The sequence below is a fragment of the Rhinolophus sinicus genome, linkage group LG01 (assembly GCF_036562045.2).
Source record: "Rhinolophus sinicus isolate RSC01 linkage group LG01, ASM3656204v1, whole genome shotgun sequence".
Taxonomy (NCBI): domain Eukaryota; kingdom Metazoa; phylum Chordata; class Mammalia; order Chiroptera; family Rhinolophidae; genus Rhinolophus; species Rhinolophus sinicus.
This window is the reverse complement of record NC_133751.1, coordinates 183,997,932-184,016,313: the sequence shown is the minus strand read 5'-3', so window position 1 is coordinate 184,016,313 and position 18,382 is coordinate 183,997,932. Positions and strand designations below refer to the sequence as shown.

Below are 18,382 nucleotides of genomic sequence, written 5' to 3'. Positions count from 1 at the left end.
TGTGTGAGCTCTTACCCCACGATGGAACTAGCATTTTTCATGTCTAGAAAGTTGAAAACCAGAGTGCACAGGAAGACGGTACACTCCGAGGAGAATGGACACAGGCTCAGGTTAGTTAAGCAAATGCAGCAGATTAGCTTAGTTGAAAGAAGCAAGTTAAAATGCCTTGCTCACAGTGTCCAGTCTCCTAAACAGTGGTTCCTATGTTTAAAAAAGAGAAAAGAAAGAACCAGCAAGACACTTGTACAAGGCAACAACAAAAGTTGGTTGCAACCTCCCCATGGTCTGGCTTCATGTGGGGCATCAAGCAAGGGGGCTCATGCATTTGATCTGCACACTGGGCGGGTGCAATGCTGCTGCCACCAAGGCATCATGCAAAACTGGAGACCGAGGCGTCCCCAGGAGCCCTCATTCCCCTGCCCGCTCACTCAGGGCCAGCTGGATACCCTTACAGCCCTAAGTACCAAAAGGATTATAGTATATTTCTGCTCCCCCCTACATAATTCAAAATAAAAACAATACCAAAATTCAAAATATTTTAAAGGCATCCTGCAAAGTCCTTATTTTTCCCAAGATGACCACTTTGATGCTTCTCTTTTGAAATACCAAATATAAACATTTTTCAAGACACTCTCCCTTTTCATTTTAAAAATTTTCATTAAAATATCTTCATTAATGGCCTAAGCATGTGGCTCACTGGCCCAGCAGGAAAACCACTGCAGCACAACCTATTTGCAACAGTGGCACTTCCTTTTCTTGCCCATTCTCCCACAAACCCTCCTTTGAGTCAACGTTTTTGAAAGCAGGCATGGCTGATGCTGTCTCAGAAACACAGATGAGACCAAAAGGGACTTCTCCCATAATGTACCTGTCACTGAGTTTGCTTCAGAGCACAAGATCTGCGTATGCTACCCACGCTCATATCCTTGAAAGTAGACACATAAAGAACCACACTTCCCATGAGTCAGGTAGGGAATAACAGGGACAGCTTGACCTTGTGAAATGATGCTGAAGGACTATGGACCCCAACCCTTTTAGCTCTGTATTACTGGACATCAAGAGAAATGTTAAACTAATGTCTCCTCAATTGACAGAAACGTAGAGGAAAGATCATGCCAGCTAGCACTGTGCATGTAAATGACTAGACTGCCCACATCTAAATTCTTTTACTCAAATTCAAGGAATATCAGGTAAATAGCTGTGGCCAACATGATCACTGCAATCCCATTCATTTTTAAATAGAGATATGAAATTCCATTTCAGCCTGGCATACAGGCAACCTCCAGGTTCCAAAAGTTTGTGCTCCTTTTAAAAGTCAGTTTTTGAAGCTTAGATCGCATTTTTTTTATAGAAACAATGTTATAGAGGGTGACTGGGTTCCCAGGCCAGACTCCCCTGTAGAACCATGTATTTCTATGGGGAAATGGACTCTGAATCCCAATGGGAATTCCAGGACCGTATTTCCTCCACTAATGCAGAGGGGGAAGGGGAAGCCCTGAGATGAGGACAAAGAGGGACTCTCCTGTGGCAGGCGGGTGTGAGGGCTCCCCACGTACCAACTGTAAAACCACTATGGGCTGTATGTTGAGAACTGCCTGTCCTGAATTTGCTATGTGAAAAAAGTCTTTTTTAAATCAATCTTCATGCAAAAGCACAACTGTCATGGGTAGACGCTTGCTATCCTCCTTCCACAACTATTTCACCTGAATATCCTCTGCTCACAAGGATTTGAAGACAATTAACTTTCTCATCATAAGGTATTTCTGGATTGTTATAAAATATTAGCACAGTCCATAAACCTTGCATTGACCCAGTTTCAGCAATCTTTACTACTTTTGAAAAACCTGTACTTCTGTTCACTATATTATACACAGACATATATACAACTCTACAAAATTAAAACAAAGCTCTTCAGGTAACAATAGCCATTCCAGATTGTAAAGCCTTTAGATCTTTCAAGGGTATATATTTATCCACTGCTATCACCTCCCTATCTTTCCACAATGAATCCCACCCGCCCACCAAGAACCCCTTGCCCAGCACCTCCTAGGCCACCTCAGACTGAGCTCCCTTTCCCAGAGGGTCGAGTCAGGGAGCTCACCTGGGTCTTCCTAGCCAGCCTGGCACTACTACCACCTGCGTGATCTGAGTGAGAAAATGCCTAACGCAGGAGTGGCCGGCACTAGCGGAACCAGGCTCCTTCCTTCGCATGAGGGTATGGTCATGGAACTCAGACAAGCAGTAGTCTGCTTATCTTCCTCACTGAAAGACTAGCTAACATTGATTCCATTTTCTAATTCTATAAAAACCAAAGGCAAAAAAAAATAATAATAATAAAAGACTTTTAGTCTTTTGAGAAAATGTAACTACCAATGTCAGGTTCCTTTCAAATTTCATCCAACTTGACAACAATTCAGTTAACTTTCCTTGTGATAACCCAGATAGGGTCCTTTGAATGTTCATTTACGTGAGTACCTAAACAGCCCTTTCTTTAGCGTGGCCAATGAAACGGAACGTGGGCTAAACAGAAATGCTGACAGTCACAGTGAGACTCAGTAAGAACGCATGACCCAAGTAAGTCCTCCCAGAGAAGAAATCACATATGATAATTACAAGTGTACTACATCAACACCTCTAATGTCAAGAACAGCTCTGCCAGGCCATTGAACCCCACAGAGGGAGCAACTAGTGGGACAGGGGGACATGGTGGGTAGGTCCCACAGACTGAGACATTGTAATGTGGTTGGAAGAGCTCAATACTCATCCCGAAGTCTTGTGATTTGAATTGTGAACAAACTATGTCACTACTACCTTCAAGTTTTTTTCCCCCCTAGAATTTCTCTTTCTATCACCACCACCTATGATGTTCAGATACTTTATGTGCACGTAAATTATTATATTGCTCACATCTAATTTCCTGTATTCAAAGTTAAGGAATGTCAGATAAAAAATCATGTCCAAAGTAATAACGGTAATTCTGTTCATTTTGATACGGAGATTTGGAATTCTCTTTTCATCTACTTGTCATCTTTCCTGTTTTAGGGAAGATGCTACTAAAACGATCCTTCATCTATACGATTTTTTCCAATGTCTAGTAAAAGCAACAGCTCGAATGATCTAATCAAGTAGCATTATTATTCAACGTTGGATAGAGGCTCTGAGTCCCCATGAGTCAACCAGGACAGAGGTTTGCAATCCTCTGTACCACAGTTCATAGCTTTATTCTGTGTGTATAGGTGATGGAGAGGAAAAGGAGCATGAGGTGAGCGTAAATAAATGCAGATGGGGGAAAAGTTGGACAAATTGGTATGTCAATAGCCTGTGTTCATTTTCCACAATATTTCTCAGAGAAAAATCCTAAGACATTAAAGACTGGGAACCCATAGGCTAAATCTTCCCTTAGCATCTTTGTACTTTTGGAGTATGGGATTAACTGAAGTTACTAAAGTGTATCTACCACATTACCCAATACATCAGAATATGTTAAATAAAACAACATACCAAATATTTTTTTTTCTTTTCAGGAATTCTACAACTTTTACACAAAAGTCTCATTTGCATTAAGCAAAGCTTTCAGACTGTACTATTCTGCTAAAAAATATCTAAGTTTATATTATTTTTATCACAATAATCTTAATAAACCTTTATTATCATTTTACACACACACAAAGGTGCATACATTCACATATGCACACTCACTCACACACACTCATCCTTTTACCACCTATTTCAGAGGAGATGCAGCTTTAAAAAATCTATAAAGAATGGCAGACAATGTTAGGGGTCAAAGCATAGCTATATTTTTCATTTATACTTGACCAGATCACGTATGGTATGATACTTCTTCCACAGGTAAATTACTCAAAGTATTACCCTTAAAGAAATTTGACATTAGGAAAGACCAATACTTCCCCTGAGCAGTTAATACATTTTTCCTTTAATCTAAAAGTATACGTGTCCTCAAATTCTTCCAGCTACTTTGCTAATGTCTCTACTAGTAATAAAAACCTGGTTTCAGGTGAGATTTCCAAAAAAGGAAGTGAGAGCAATCATTTTTACAAACTGTTTTCAACTTCTGATTCTAAAGGAACCTATTTTGTATTCACCTTGAACTCAATGAGAAACTCAAAGGCTTTCAGTTCGACTAGCAAGCAAATAATTATACTTCCAAATCATTTCTAGATTAATCATTTCCAAAATTGCCCAAGTAGTGGGAAAACCTAAACCGTATCAGTCTGCACCCAAAGTCTTTTATTGCAAAGTAGAAGCCATTACTTAACATTTACTACTATAAACCACACAGCTACTATTCAAATCTAAAGCAAATGCAGATCTTCCTGTAGCAACCAAGAGTCAGCACAAGAGCAGCAGTGTCTCCAAATTTAAGCGCTTAAAGTTATTTCACTTCTTCACTTTTTTTTTTTTTTTGCTTGTTTCAGGGCATAAAAATATTTACTTCACGTGGCTGCCTGCCTTTCTGCAATGTTTTTATTTCTTAGGGTCACAGGGCATAGGAAGGGGCACTGACTTAGCAGCACACATGCCCTGCAGCAATCCGCACTGGGTGCTCAGCGGATGCTGTTTCTCACCTCATTAAGTGTCCATCTCCATCCCCCTCCCCACTTTTTTATGCCTGTTCTTTTGATGATTAGACCTCTCTCAGATAGAAGTAATCTGTACAGGGCCTAATCCACTTATATACACAGTGACAAAGGCTTGTCCATTCTTCCCCAAAGAAACATGCAATTCAAGCTGTGAGCTAGGCCAGGCCGCTGTTTTGAGGTCCTGCTACCGAGTAGTACTCTTGTCTCCAAATGTTGAAATAGAAAAGTTGGCATTGCATGTGGCTGGGTGGCAAAGATGTGCAGTAGACTGTTTTCCAAACCTTTAAAACGGAGGCTTCCTAATACCAAAGAGGCACGAGGCTGGGCATGAGCCAAATTTCTTTTCCTTGAGGCATATTTATGAAAAAGTTCAAGGGGGCTTACTATAAAATAATAACAGATCAAGGAACTACCATAATACGCAATGGCTTGTTTGCGGTAATGAAGCACTAAGAACATTTTTGTTTGAATCAGGCCAGTCCAAACAAAAATAGTTCCATTTTATTAGGTGCCACATGAGTTACTCATCATATGGGCAATGACTTGTTAACATTATGACGAGAAATTCAAATGTAAGTTGCCCATTTTGTGTTTGTGTATTTGAAAACACACTGATGCTAAAACTACTGTTTCACTAAATGAGTTCAAGTTTATAAACATTTCTGTAGAAAAGTAGTATTTGATGACAACTTTCCAAGTTGAAACCACTCCAAAACTTGTAGGCTTACTCATTAAATCTTAATATAACAAAATTAGCAGAAAATGTTAAATTTATTTAAATCATCTTTTGGTTTTTCTTTCACAATTAGTTTTCTAATAATAACATTTTACCTGGTTTAAATATACTGAATTCAAGATTCCAAATATAAAATAGACTAAACTTCATAATTAAGGCAATTATTCAGACAACTCAGGTCAAAAACTTTCTGAGTAACCAGATGGAGGAGGCCAAGTGGGTTTGAACTTAGATAATGGTCTTATTTCCCACTTCAATTTGTTTCTACAGATATGGTTGAAATTTAATTTATCACAAGGAATATTTGGCAAAGGAGGTCTTATTTACAAATCATAAAAATCAAGTCACTGCAGCATGAAAAGCCATAAAAAGCATTTATCCAATGAACCTGAGGTATGGAAACATCCAAACTGGATAAAATTAGGTTTAAAAATTTTGATCATAATTAAGGATTATTTGTGATGATCTGGCATGTCTATTTAAACAAACTTAGTTCGGTGATCAACATATAATCCAAACTAAAAGGTTACTATGAAAACACACCAGGCCTACCAGTTATGTCAATATTAGCAGTTAATTAGAGAATATTAAGTATCACAAAGCCACAGATTTCAAATTCCAATATGAAAGTAATTCAGTTGGTTAGGGAATTAATGAAAATATTTCTTAAAGTCTGTTTTTATAAAATAATGAAGCTTTTCAAATCACAAAGCTATATATGATATGTTATACGTGAAAAATAATGAACAAATGGTTACTTAGGTTGTGAAAATTTCAAAATGTCAATGGCACATAAACCAGTTATAACAGATACAAGGAATTTATATCCACTCTTTCCAACTACAGAGTTTCCTCGATTATCTGTATATAAATAAATGTATCCCAGAATGCTGGCTCCTAAAAGATGGAATACCTTTCATTAAAGAACTTCTGTTTTGTTCTCCTTAAAATGGTGCATGTGAATCCCTTCTACATTTCATGTTTTCCCACTTGCCTGAAGATGACATTTGAGTTTCCATGTTTCTTCTTTTCTGACCCATTCTGAATAAAAATGTTTATTTTTAGCAGTTTTACTCTTAAAACTTGTAGCAGGAACTCAAAACTTGGTTATGTAAGCAGAAAAGAGAAGTGCCAGAGCCACTGAGAAGAAGACATGCGGCGTCGCTTACTTAAATCCCCATCCTGTGCCCCCAAGGACAATAGCTGCTACCAGGATGGCACCAGCGATGGAGCCTATTATCAGATTGGTGGCACTAGGACCTGTGACAAAGGATCGTGGGAAGAAAGTCATATGAGCCAACCACTTTCGTTACCACAAGGGAAAGGCAGTTAAGCGGTTTCTGGAAGTAAATACCCTGCATAAAAAGTTGCTAAACACGTAAGACGTCTTTATTACTTAACCTAATTGCACTTTCAATGTTATGGATAGCTACTGTTTGGATTTGAATGCCTTTAAATTGAAAGCTTCTGCACCATTGGCAATTAAGTTCTATTAAATTCACCTTTCACAGAATTTGAAGCAAATATGCCCAATTGCTGTCATTGCCCGTCTTTCTTCTCCTCCCCTTTCCCAGTACCATGAGTCAAACAAGTAAAAGAGCACATAAAGAACACGACTGCATTAGAATTAGCTCAATCTGACTGGCAAAAGAGGGCATGAAAAAAGGGAAAAATACTCCACTAAAGTGTTCTTTCAAGCAGTACACAAAGTTGTCTGAATGCTAAATTTTTTAGCCCCCACTGGGAGACAGCTAAAATTCACAAGCCAGAAGGAGGTTACCAATAGAAATCTGACTTTGAAGCTTGTGCTCAAAGTTATATTTCTTTACTGTACAGACCCATACAGTGTTTCAATAGCAACATGGGGTTGCAAAGGCAAGAGCTAAAGGAAGCGTAAAACTCATTTCGGTAATTTTGGAGGAAATGGAAGAAAGATTCCTTAGGATAGATTGAGACTGTCTTTCAAGTTCCCATTTGAAGTTTGAGGTTTGGAGATATTTTAAAAAGGGGGGAGGAGGGGAGCAGGAAGGACAGCAAGAAAAAAATACAAAATGGGGTTTCTATCAATTGTTTGCGTAAGAGTTGATAAATAGTACAGTGCGTGCTCTCCACTCACATGGAAAACACCTTGGATCATTATTTTTAAATGTACACAACATAAACTTTAGGACAAGAATTATTTCAAATATCACATTCTGCAGGATCCTATAAGCAAGTACAGTGCTCCCTAACAGTACAATACCTTCGGTCCTAACTTCATGTCCCTGTTCCAGAAGCCACAAGGCCAGTTTTGGTAGTTCTCCTAAAATCCTCACGTTTGTGTATACATTCACAGCTGTGTAAGAAAATTCTCTTTTCTGCTCACATCAGTGCCCTCAACTGTGTACATAAATGGATGCCACTTTTAGCAGCACTGAAATTGTGTGCGGCATGTTTTTATTCAGAGACCACCCAGCGCCTGTGGGTGTGAGCGGAAAGGTGGAGGACAGCTATCCTGGGAGTCTCGGGGATGTGGTCTCTTCAGGCTCCTGGGCTGGTGACACACTCTTAAGACTAACCACTGAGGTCCCACAGATCTCAGTGGCCCTTAGAGATACACTGATAAAAATAATACTACTAATAATGAGAAAATAAAAACAGGTTAGCTACTATATGTTGACCTCCACTATGTGCCAGGTGCAGTTCTAAGCGCTTGACAAGTATTATTTCATTTGACTATGACTATCCCTGTTTAATAGATGAAGAAACAGAGGCTTCCAGAAATTAATAAGTGATGGAGGCAAGATCTGAACAGAGATCTGTCTGACTGAAGTTTATGCTCTACATTGACCGTCCGAAAACTATAGCCAACAGGCCAAATCTGGCCCTGCTGAGTGTTTTTTCAAAGAACACAGCCACGTTCATTCATCTACATACTGTTTATGGCTGATTTCATGCGAAGACAGCAGAATTGCAAAGTTGTGACAGACAGCCCTGTCACCTGCAATGCCCAAACTATTTACCATCTGGCCTTTTATGGAAACTTTGCTAATCCCTGCACTAATAAAACATTATTCCATTTACACGAATTTCCTCCCCAGAGTTTAACAGGGAAGCAAATTTTGAAAGAAACATTTAAAAATATTGATATCACCATGAACATAATCTATGCTTTCGATATGATTTGCACATTACTATCTCAGAAAATAGGTTGGAATTACAATCAATACATAATCCATCAGAAATGATTCCTAATTTACAAGTATAAGTTAAGGAGTAGAAATAAAAGCAAAACAAAATAAACAGAACAAAACCTCTCTGTCCATGGACTCCTTAGTGACGAAATGAACATTGCACTATCAGTTAAACTAGGAAGTGTTAAAACTATATTGTACTATGTGGACTTTATTTTTCTTTAACTGTATTTATTCTTCACAATTATGGCAAAATTTAGAATTTGAAGGGAAAAACATCAGTAAACTAATAGACAAAAAACAGCATATCAGCCAATAATAATAACATCTACTTTAGAAAAAATATATACACTTATACAGACTTACCTGTCACAACCAGAAATGGCCACAAACCAACAACACTGGAAGGGATGGATGAAATGAATGCTGGTAACAAGAACTATGCTTTACAACAAAGGTCTTGGATTTTGCCTAGCTCTAAGACTCAAAGGGAAAATTATTAAAATTCATCCCTTCAGTTAGTACATTGTAGCCTACCACAGTGAATAAATTATATATATATTTTAAAATGGAATTGGGATGATTTTTTAAAAACTACCTTTCTTCCACAGAGGAATTTCACATAAATATATGAGTATAATTTCCCCTGGAAAAGGAATGTTACTTCTGTATATAATCCAGTCCACAGACCTAAGGTGAAATTTTATGGGACAAAGTTCTTGTTTTCTCTAAATATTTTATTTCTGTTATATACTTTATTTTCTATTCAGAAACAACATGATCTTTTCCAGGATTTCTAGCTTCCCCTGTGTCAACGAGCTTCACAGTCCATACTGATGGGATGTGTTAGAAGATCCAAGTCTACTGAAAGCCCTGCAATCCAGGCGAGAGAAGGTTGAGGTCATCTTCAACACAAAGTGTGAAGCCACTGACGTGCTCCCCCCCTTAATGCTGTATTTCCCAGACCCAGTAGATAAGAACAGCATCTGTGGGGTGCAACTGTGATGTTATCAACATGCCTGTGGTTTGGGGTGGTTGAATAGAGGGTATCTAATTCCTTAAGATACTAATAATTCATTCCTGGGCTGCTGCGAAGTGTTACCACCACCACGGTGAGCAGCAAAGACAACATGTGAAAAGGAGTATTTCTGTTATTTGCAAATGCTCTCTCTGTAATTAGAGAGTCAAATACAGTTTTTTTAAAAAATCATTATCTTTTAGTCTACAGATACGCAATCTCATGAACGCAATATCCCACAGAGAACTGACAGCTATTCTAAGGATGTGAATCAAGTACAGAGCAACCTAAATAAAGGGACCAGGAGAGCTGTATTTCTGTGAGGGCAAGTGGCACATATATATTTATATACTGACTACTTTTAAGACAAACCCACCAGATAATTTGCAACTGTTCACTTAAGATTTTGGAGGTTTGGATTAAATATCTTTTCATTCTTAATGCTGCTTGTTCCCAAATATAAACTTCGAATTTGAATTATTAACCTATCTTATAAGAAAAAATAAAGGCAGTATCCTAAATATCTTTTTTTTTTTTTTAATAAAGCTGAAGCCCCCTATATCACTCTCAAAAAATGGAGAAGATATCAGTGGCTGTCATTCAGATTATCTTTAAAAGGAACTACATGTGTTAATAATTCCTAGTTGTATAATAATTCCTAGTTGTATACCTATTTGACTGGTGATAATTAAATTTGTTATAAGAATCTTAATAAAACACTCATATAAAAGCGTTTTTGCCAATAAATAGTAAAAAAAAAAAAGGCGTCTATCTTAAAATTACTTTTATAAGTGAAGGAGCAATGGAAGCTTTTGGGACCATTGCTTAATTGTGAAGACATCATAAGCACCCCAATATTATTTATGCCCCACATTGTTCCAGACAGGAGAAGGTTCTCCACTGCACAAGAAAACCACACGACACAAACATATCCAAATCACACCACAAGTTGCACTACTACGGGAAACACAGCAATGAGACAACACGTGGGGAGTCAGGAACTAAGGGTCAGCTCACACACCAGGAACCAAACAGAAACACTCAGAAACTCACAAAGATGCTTACTCTATTCCCCACCCTGTGCCTCCAAAAATCACCCCCAGGGCCAGAATGGTGCCTGCCACAGCACCTATTAGCCTGCTCGTGGCCATGTTCACTGTGTGGAGGGAAAAACGAAGATGCTTTTAACAAAGGAAGTTAATTACACACTGATTTCACTAACATACAAAATAATCTCTCCAGGAAATGCTTTGAAAGTCAGTTAAATATTAATAATTTGAAATTAACATCTACATACACACTGAAAATGTTCAAGGGTAGTTTTGAATTTACCTGCAAACTCCACAAACCCTACCTAAAAACATAATATCTTATACTTTTAAACATAAATAATCCAATTTGAGGTATGGTAAGGAGTGAGGTGAAATTAAAATGAAATTGCATAACTGCAAATCTATATTTTAATTACCAAAGTAATAAGCCATTAGTATACTTTAAAAAAAATTCTCAAGCTGTAAAATTCTCAAGCTGTAGCCTAGGAAGCTACATCTTTTTAAAATTCAGAACATATTCAACTTTGGGGAAAATCCTTACAAATTTAAAGAGAGTATCTTTAAAATTAAATGCATTTTTAACGGGAAAGTTACTTTATCTGAAAAGGCGTATTTCAAATAACTGCATTTATTTAGGGTTGAGTGTGTCTGTGTACAAGCGTGTGGATATATATGCACTTTCTCTCACATTTCTGTGAATCAAAAGTACTGGCTTCATATTATTTTATCAATGAACACAGAGATTGGCTTCAACAAGGCTGAATTCACAGATTGTGTGCTGTGCGACACAGTGAAACAACACAACGAACCACGACTAGAAGTCACAATTTCTTAAGGCTTAACATTGGGCTCATTGACTTTTTAGCTAAATATTCTCCCAAAGAAGAGAAAACCTTAGGTTTCTAACTCAGGTGAGCAACTGTACAATTATTTCATTTTATCACAGGGCAAGTAAAGAGTGAGCGAGTCTCGTTTTATCATTAACTAAGGATAACTTGAGTTGTCCTTAAAAGCAAAAATAGATGGGGGACACAACAGAAAACAGACAAAGGCTACTGAGAGTGTTGAGGGGAAAGAAGAAAAGACCAACATGTAAGGTGGTGGTAATGTTTTCCAAATATGACAATACATGAGAATTCAAAGTAACATAAACTATAGCTCAGATTTCCAAACTATAGAGGAAAACACTGGGATAAAAGGTATTCCAAATATAATGCATCTTTTTTTTTTATGACCTTAGAAAGTCATTGTTTTCCAAACACTAAATTAACCAGGACATACTATTTAAAAAAAAATTTTTTAGGCATTGGCTCTCAGAGCCAAAATACACGAGTTCTATTACCTCTTCAATTTTTATATAAGCCATATATGCTAAATTACAGGAAACACACGCACTCCTGTAAAATGCGATACTGAATGAAAATTTGTTAATTTTTATAAAATTATAGGAACTGTATGAATGATGAATGAAAATAACTATGTAAAAAGGCTAAGGATGTAATTTCTCACTGCGGAATCAAGAGAATTTGGTAATCCATCATGTAGGTATTAGAAACACAACCAGAGGGACAAGACATTTCTACAGATGCTTCAAATAAGTATGCAGTACACAAACAGATATATCCTGTAATCTCCACTGAGCAAGAATAATTATCTCCAAATCCTTCACTGATAAATAGGTACTGTTAACACCAATGCAAAATAAAAGTGGGAAAATAGCTTTTTCAAAAGTATCCTCTCCTTCCTTGTTCTCTGTCCCTCCCACTACTTTAAATTCCAGTATACTGAAAATATATGTAAAAGCCACTTGATTCTTTATCAGGATATTAACAAGGTTATCTCTTCTAGTAAATAGTGACTCAATCTGTTTTCAAACTGACGTAAATTGCGTGGCTCACTCGTGGGTGGAATTTTACAAAGGACATTTGCAAATTGAGGCCTCAGCTGCTCTTCACAGTTACAAAGAATTTATCATCTCATTAGAAAAAATTCCTTGCACTCCTGGGGGCCTCCGCTCTAGTTTTACTTCTGTACTAATTCATTTATGATATGACTGTATTTGTTCATTCATTCACTCATTCATTCATTACCTACTAAATGCCTTTTTCTGTTCCAGGAACTATCTGGGCACATGACAATGTATCCTATTTTTCTTTTTATCCCACCCAATCTGAAGATGGTACTCTTAAAGATTTTAACTAATAACACAGTCCTCATACCAGGAATTTAACTTTGCTCCCTAATTCTCTGACACACTTACCTGTCACTATAACTTGAATGTGGAAACTATTATCTAGCAATACGTTTTCATTTTTGTTTCCTTGTTTATTTCTGTTGTTTGCTGGTTTATTATTATTATGTTTAGTCTTGGTCCCTGCTATTGAGGTTCAGATGTGCTAAAAGGTAGAATTTTTGATTAAGTATATAATATCAAGATATAAACTCTTGAATTTTCTCATTTTCTTAAGAATTTCTATTTTATATGTAGAATCCTCCCAGACAAGTCATGCTTCAGACATGTTGAAATTATGTTTTTTGAAACTGAGTGGTTGTTTTTTTGTCTTTTTTTCCTTACTTTTGGAGAGTTTCTGAAACAGAAAGGTGCATTATGTAGTTCATGTGATCCCAATGAGCCAAAGGGGCTAAATCCTACATCCCTAATACTTCAAAGATGGTAGGCATCAAAGCCATCATTTGTATTCTGTGGATTAAAGTTCTTTTTGCAGGGATTTATTATTTTACTAAAATTTAAGATGAGAAATAAATACTAAATATACTCTTTATACTATAAAGTATAATATTGGCATGACAAACACATATTTTATCTAGCTCCATATTTCAATATGTCAGACATACACTCATATCTCCCTACCCTTTTCCCTCAAATAATTTTAAAAATGAAGTTAATTTTGGGATACATTGGGACAAATATCTAAAAGAATAAAAAATGAATTATTTCATATGAGAATATTATTTCAGTCAGTTTAGCTGCCTATGAAAATATCATGGCATTTTTCTAAATCCAAACAAAATAAACTCAATTATTGAAAAATTTTAAAACTTGGTAAATTCCTAAGTTATTGATAAAGCTATTGTTAGTGAGAAAAATACCTGTGAGAAATAATTATAAATGAGCATAATCATATAATAATCATAACGTACCATATCTAATCATCTGAACTACAAAATCACAGATTTGTACACTCACAAAGGAAGTCATCTTTTAAAAAGATATATGCAAAAGGTAAACATAAACACTAAATAATGTTCTTTAAGGTACTAAGACTTAGAAATTCTTGTTTTCAAAAAACTAAATGCTAATAATATAACACTTCCTTTGACAAGTAATGAATCAGATAATAAGCTTAATCATTACTTGGTTATTGTTACACCCCCTGTACTTATTATTGTGCTATAAGAACCAGCTTACCAAAATATTATGTACTCAGCTTTAAATGGGGCAGCGTGCAATAGGGCTCAAGATCAGGTTATCTACGTTTTATTCTTGTCTCTGCCCCTATCTGTTAATCCTGATAATTAAGTCAGTTTTCTCATTTGTAAAACGGGTCTGGACTGAATTGCCATTAAGGCCTTTCTATCTCTGATTTGGTGACTATGGTCATAATAAAAGGGTCTGAGCAAAACTTCCCAGAAAAGCTCTTCTGCCTTTCCATATCAATGGAAACATTTGATGTTCCAGTATCTTCTCTTCCCTCCTGTGGGTAATATAAGCCATCCAATGAGAAAAGGTCCTGTGTATTCCCTAATAAGCATCATGCAAAGATGCCTACCAACTGACAAAAATTATGGCTACTTGACATGGCTGCCTCCACAACAGGTGGGAATTCTAGGTCTCTTAAACAGAGTTCAAATATACCCTACCATGGCAGAACAAACCAAAAAATTTCTTTCAGCGAGTTCAGTGGAAATAAATTGGGAGAAAAGGGGCCAGAAGAGTCTTCGTATGTAAATAAACGACAAGGTGAAAAAAATAAAGTAATATGTAATAGAAAATCTTTTATAAAAAATCCTTGTTCACACTGTTTTTGCTTTGAAATCCTATTTCTTGCCCTTTGATAATTACGATTTGAGAAGGTGGAACAAATAATCTTGCATGCTTTAAACAAGTGGGTCAAAAGTGAACAGCTTTAGCTAATGCAGGGTGACTTCAATGGCAATACTTTTCATGTGTGTTTTTAGTTCTTACCCAGATGGAGAGCTCGAATTTTCATTCTTCTGGGAATTTATAATTAAAATGAAAGAAATACCCAAAACATATTGGTTCATTTCTGACATCCCCAAATCAATGAAATATTCACAGAATTCACCTTTATTTTTACTATTTTGGTCTTGCTCCAAACAACTTATCTCTTACACCCATGTTCATCATTTGGAAAAAAAAAAAAAAAAAAGGCAATAGTTTCATTTTGCTTCTAGAATTTCTTTTCTCCAAAGCAAGAAAACAATGAAATTCAGTAAAACTAAGTATTTCTTAATACCCTCTCACTGTATCTACATAGCAAAACCTTCACCTATGGAATTGACAGGTCAGATCATTGTGGGTGTTGCTCATTATATATTGCAAGCATTTGGGGAGGCCCAAACACTGGGCTCAGTAAGGCAAGTGCCAATCAAACCAATCTGACCGTGAGAAAGAATACATGCACGCAGTTACAGAGAAAACCCTTGGCTCCTCACACAGCTGCTGAACTCACAATCAAGAAAGTACCAATTGTTTCGATATCTTGAGTTCATTACCTTGTCCTCTTCAGCAAGGTAATACAATATATGAATAGTGGTAAACCGAAAATCAGCACTAATATGAAGCATTTCATTTCCTTTACATATTCCCAAAGGGAAAGGATATAATATTTATTGAGTGCCTACTATGTGCCAAGAATGTGCTTTTGAATAGTAAATAGTCAATAAAAATTTGCTATCTGTATAAAAACTATAAAAATAGTTTCTCTCTCATCATCTTCTTTTAACCAGAGTATCAAAAATAAAGTCATAAAACTTACAACACAGTATTAAAGCTTTGATTTCTGTTGTTTCTCATTTTACTAGTATGTTAACAGATTTTTCTATAGAGACTGAAAAGATATAAATAAATAAAGATAAAGCTATTATTGAGTTATGCTAAAATTTCTTGACTTTTCTGGAAATCTAATAATTAACAATAAGAACTGCTCTTTGCTAATATCAATTTATGGCTTTTAAAATTTTAATCAAGATTATTAAAGATCATGAGGATTTTAACAATTTTTGAACCAATGGTTACCCTTACTCTAATGCCTCCAGTGTCTTCATTAAGAATGGGGAAAAAATACAACAGGAATGAAATATACCAGAATGTGTATATTGACCACCTCTGAGTTGTGGGATTAAGGGTGATTTTTATTTTCTTTTTAATCTTTTCTGTACTTCAGAATTTCCTACAATAAACATGTACTACTTGAAGGATTAAAAAGGCTATCTTTAAAAATAATGTAGGATAGTACCATATGAAATAGGGAGAAAGCAAAACAAACAACAACAAAAAAAGATAGCTGTGAATATCTTCTTCTCTAGAATATAGCTGTTCATGCCTCCAAGTAAGTTTTCTAGGCCTGGGTGGGTGTAGGAATGAGGAATAGATAGAGTCAGACAATTAATAGTCCCTTACTGTAGCTAATGAAACAAGGCAGAGTCTAAGCCCATTTATTTCTGCTCATCTGTTCATGTATCTTCATACACCCCTTGAGGAAATAACATCTAGGTCTTTACGAGGTTCACAGATACGTCACAGAGAGAAAATCTGGAAAAAAGGAACTTCTGCTTCTCTTGTCAGAACCTAAATCTTCTCTCAATCTAACTTCTGAAGGTGGATCCAAGCCTTTTTTTGTTCCAGTTTTAAAGTATCAAAAGACTACATGTAACAGTGGAATTGGTTCCTTTTTTAGAAATAGGAGGACAGAAATGGACTGAGGGTGTGATTATAATTCTTATAGAATGTTAATATCATGGACATATCAAGCAAAAGTATGAAGGGTTTTAACACACCCGCTATTACTGAACACTAAGCATGCACGCGAATCAGCCTCAATCTCTTCAGGAATTGAGGACTATAGAGTTCCATAGGCTTTTGAAGTCATATGTTCCCATAGGGACAATACTGAAGTTCAGAGAGTTTAAATGAGCTTTCATCCAAAACTGAGGAGACCAAAATGGCACTATTTCTATATGTTATTTTTCCTACCTCCAGGAAAAAAGCACAATAGTTATTTATAAAATACTGTTAGCAGTACCATGAGAAAGAAGAACCTGAGGTACAGTGTCATTGGAATCCACCATTTGTTCTGGTGACTCCTGGTTTCTCAAGTACAGACAAATGCTATAGGTGCTACCGTAAGCCTATTGCAATGAATGACTTTTCTTGATCTTTAAAAATCATATCGGGGGTTGGAAATGGGGAGAATAATAACAAAGTGATTACTATTTTCACGATGACATAGACTACATTACAGCGTTATGTAACAGAAGAGAAGGAGCCAGCACTGGGGTCCTGTTCCCAGCCCTGCCACTGGTTACCCAGGTAACTAGAGGATGTCACTTGACCTCAGGGCCTGGGCATTCTCATCTGCAAAATGAGGGCAGCAGTATAGTTGGCCACTGAGATGCCTTCTAATTCTAAAATTCTAGTTTCTTTGCTTCTAATGGCTAATTATACCACAGGTCCAGATCTTTCATGTTTTCTTTAAACAAAGTTTTGTGAAAAAATCCAACTACTTCCTAACCAAAAGTGTATTAAAAAACACAATATGGAAGACTCTAACTTCCATGTATTTCACTTTTCAAGAATTGAGGAATGATCAGAGTCTCATGTCAGCCGAAAAGATTTATCTATTAGAAAACTGACAAAGTTTAGACAAACGATAAAATGATTAACACTTGTGATTATGAAAAAAGAATGAAGTTTAAAGGAAAGAAAAAAAACTGGAAGAAAGCAAATTGGTACACTTACTTCTTCTTAATCTCAGTTCTAGACTAAGGAGTAATTCAAACATTTTTTTCAATATGATATACTAGAATCGTTAATTCTACAGTAACATGAATTAATACATTTTAATGGCAAAAAGAGATAGTCCTCTGTGTCTCCTTTCAATCTGTTAAGTTGTCATATTGGTGCCATTGGAAGAGTACCAATAAATTCAATATACTAGGAATTGAAACTGAAATCACACAAACCCTTGGGTCCTTCATCCTTGGGGGGCTGACGGTTCTTAACTGGATCCCGGATACTGCAGTCTGTCCCAGCCCAGGTGGAATCGCAAATGCAGGTGGCTTCATTGCTACACACCTGTGAAGAACAAAGAACAGAGACGGAACATGTTCACTGCACTTTGTAGAATACTGGTGATAAATGTAAAAGAGACATGGGGCCAGGCAAACAACTTTAAAAACAATGTGGAATTTTTTAAAACTCTTCCACAGTTCTGAGTACTAGACAAGGGGAAGTCACGTATGGGTCAAAATCAAATGGTGTTTTTTCAGTTAATTATAAAAAAAAATAAAGGTTAAAAGGAAGACATTTTAAAATTAAATGTTAATTATTCATGTTGATATTATTTATGTACACAAACGTCTGACAATGCAGTTTTTTTCTGAAGTACTTGTTTCTAGGAGCATACTTTAGAAACATATATGCTTAATTCAAGGAATTCATAGATATTAGGTTCAAGAGGCACTGTCAGAGATTAAAGATCAGGAGACATACATCACCAATGCATTGCTCATTACCTCTCCATGCTCAACACCAA

The 18,382-nt window shown here is 36.3% G+C and overlaps 1 protein-coding gene across 4 annotated transcripts in view; it reads right to left on the bottom strand.

Moving 5' to 3' along the window:
- The window catches only part of ADAM23 (ADAM metallopeptidase domain 23), a 154,229-nt gene that overhangs the window by 12,686 nt on the left and 123,161 nt on the right, over positions 1-18,382 (bottom strand). For 2 of the 4 annotated variants that reach the window (XM_074340983.1, XM_019726901.2), the window contains exon 24: positions 17,811-17,922. In XM_074340983.1, the coding sequence (XP_074197084.1) occupies positions 17,811-17,922 (112 nt within the window). Of the gene's footprint in view, positions 1-6,509; positions 6,601-10,596; positions 10,688-17,810; positions 17,923-18,382 lie in introns of all 4 variants that reach the window. The other 2 variants (XM_019726899.2, XM_019726900.2) reach the window with 2 other exon arrangements.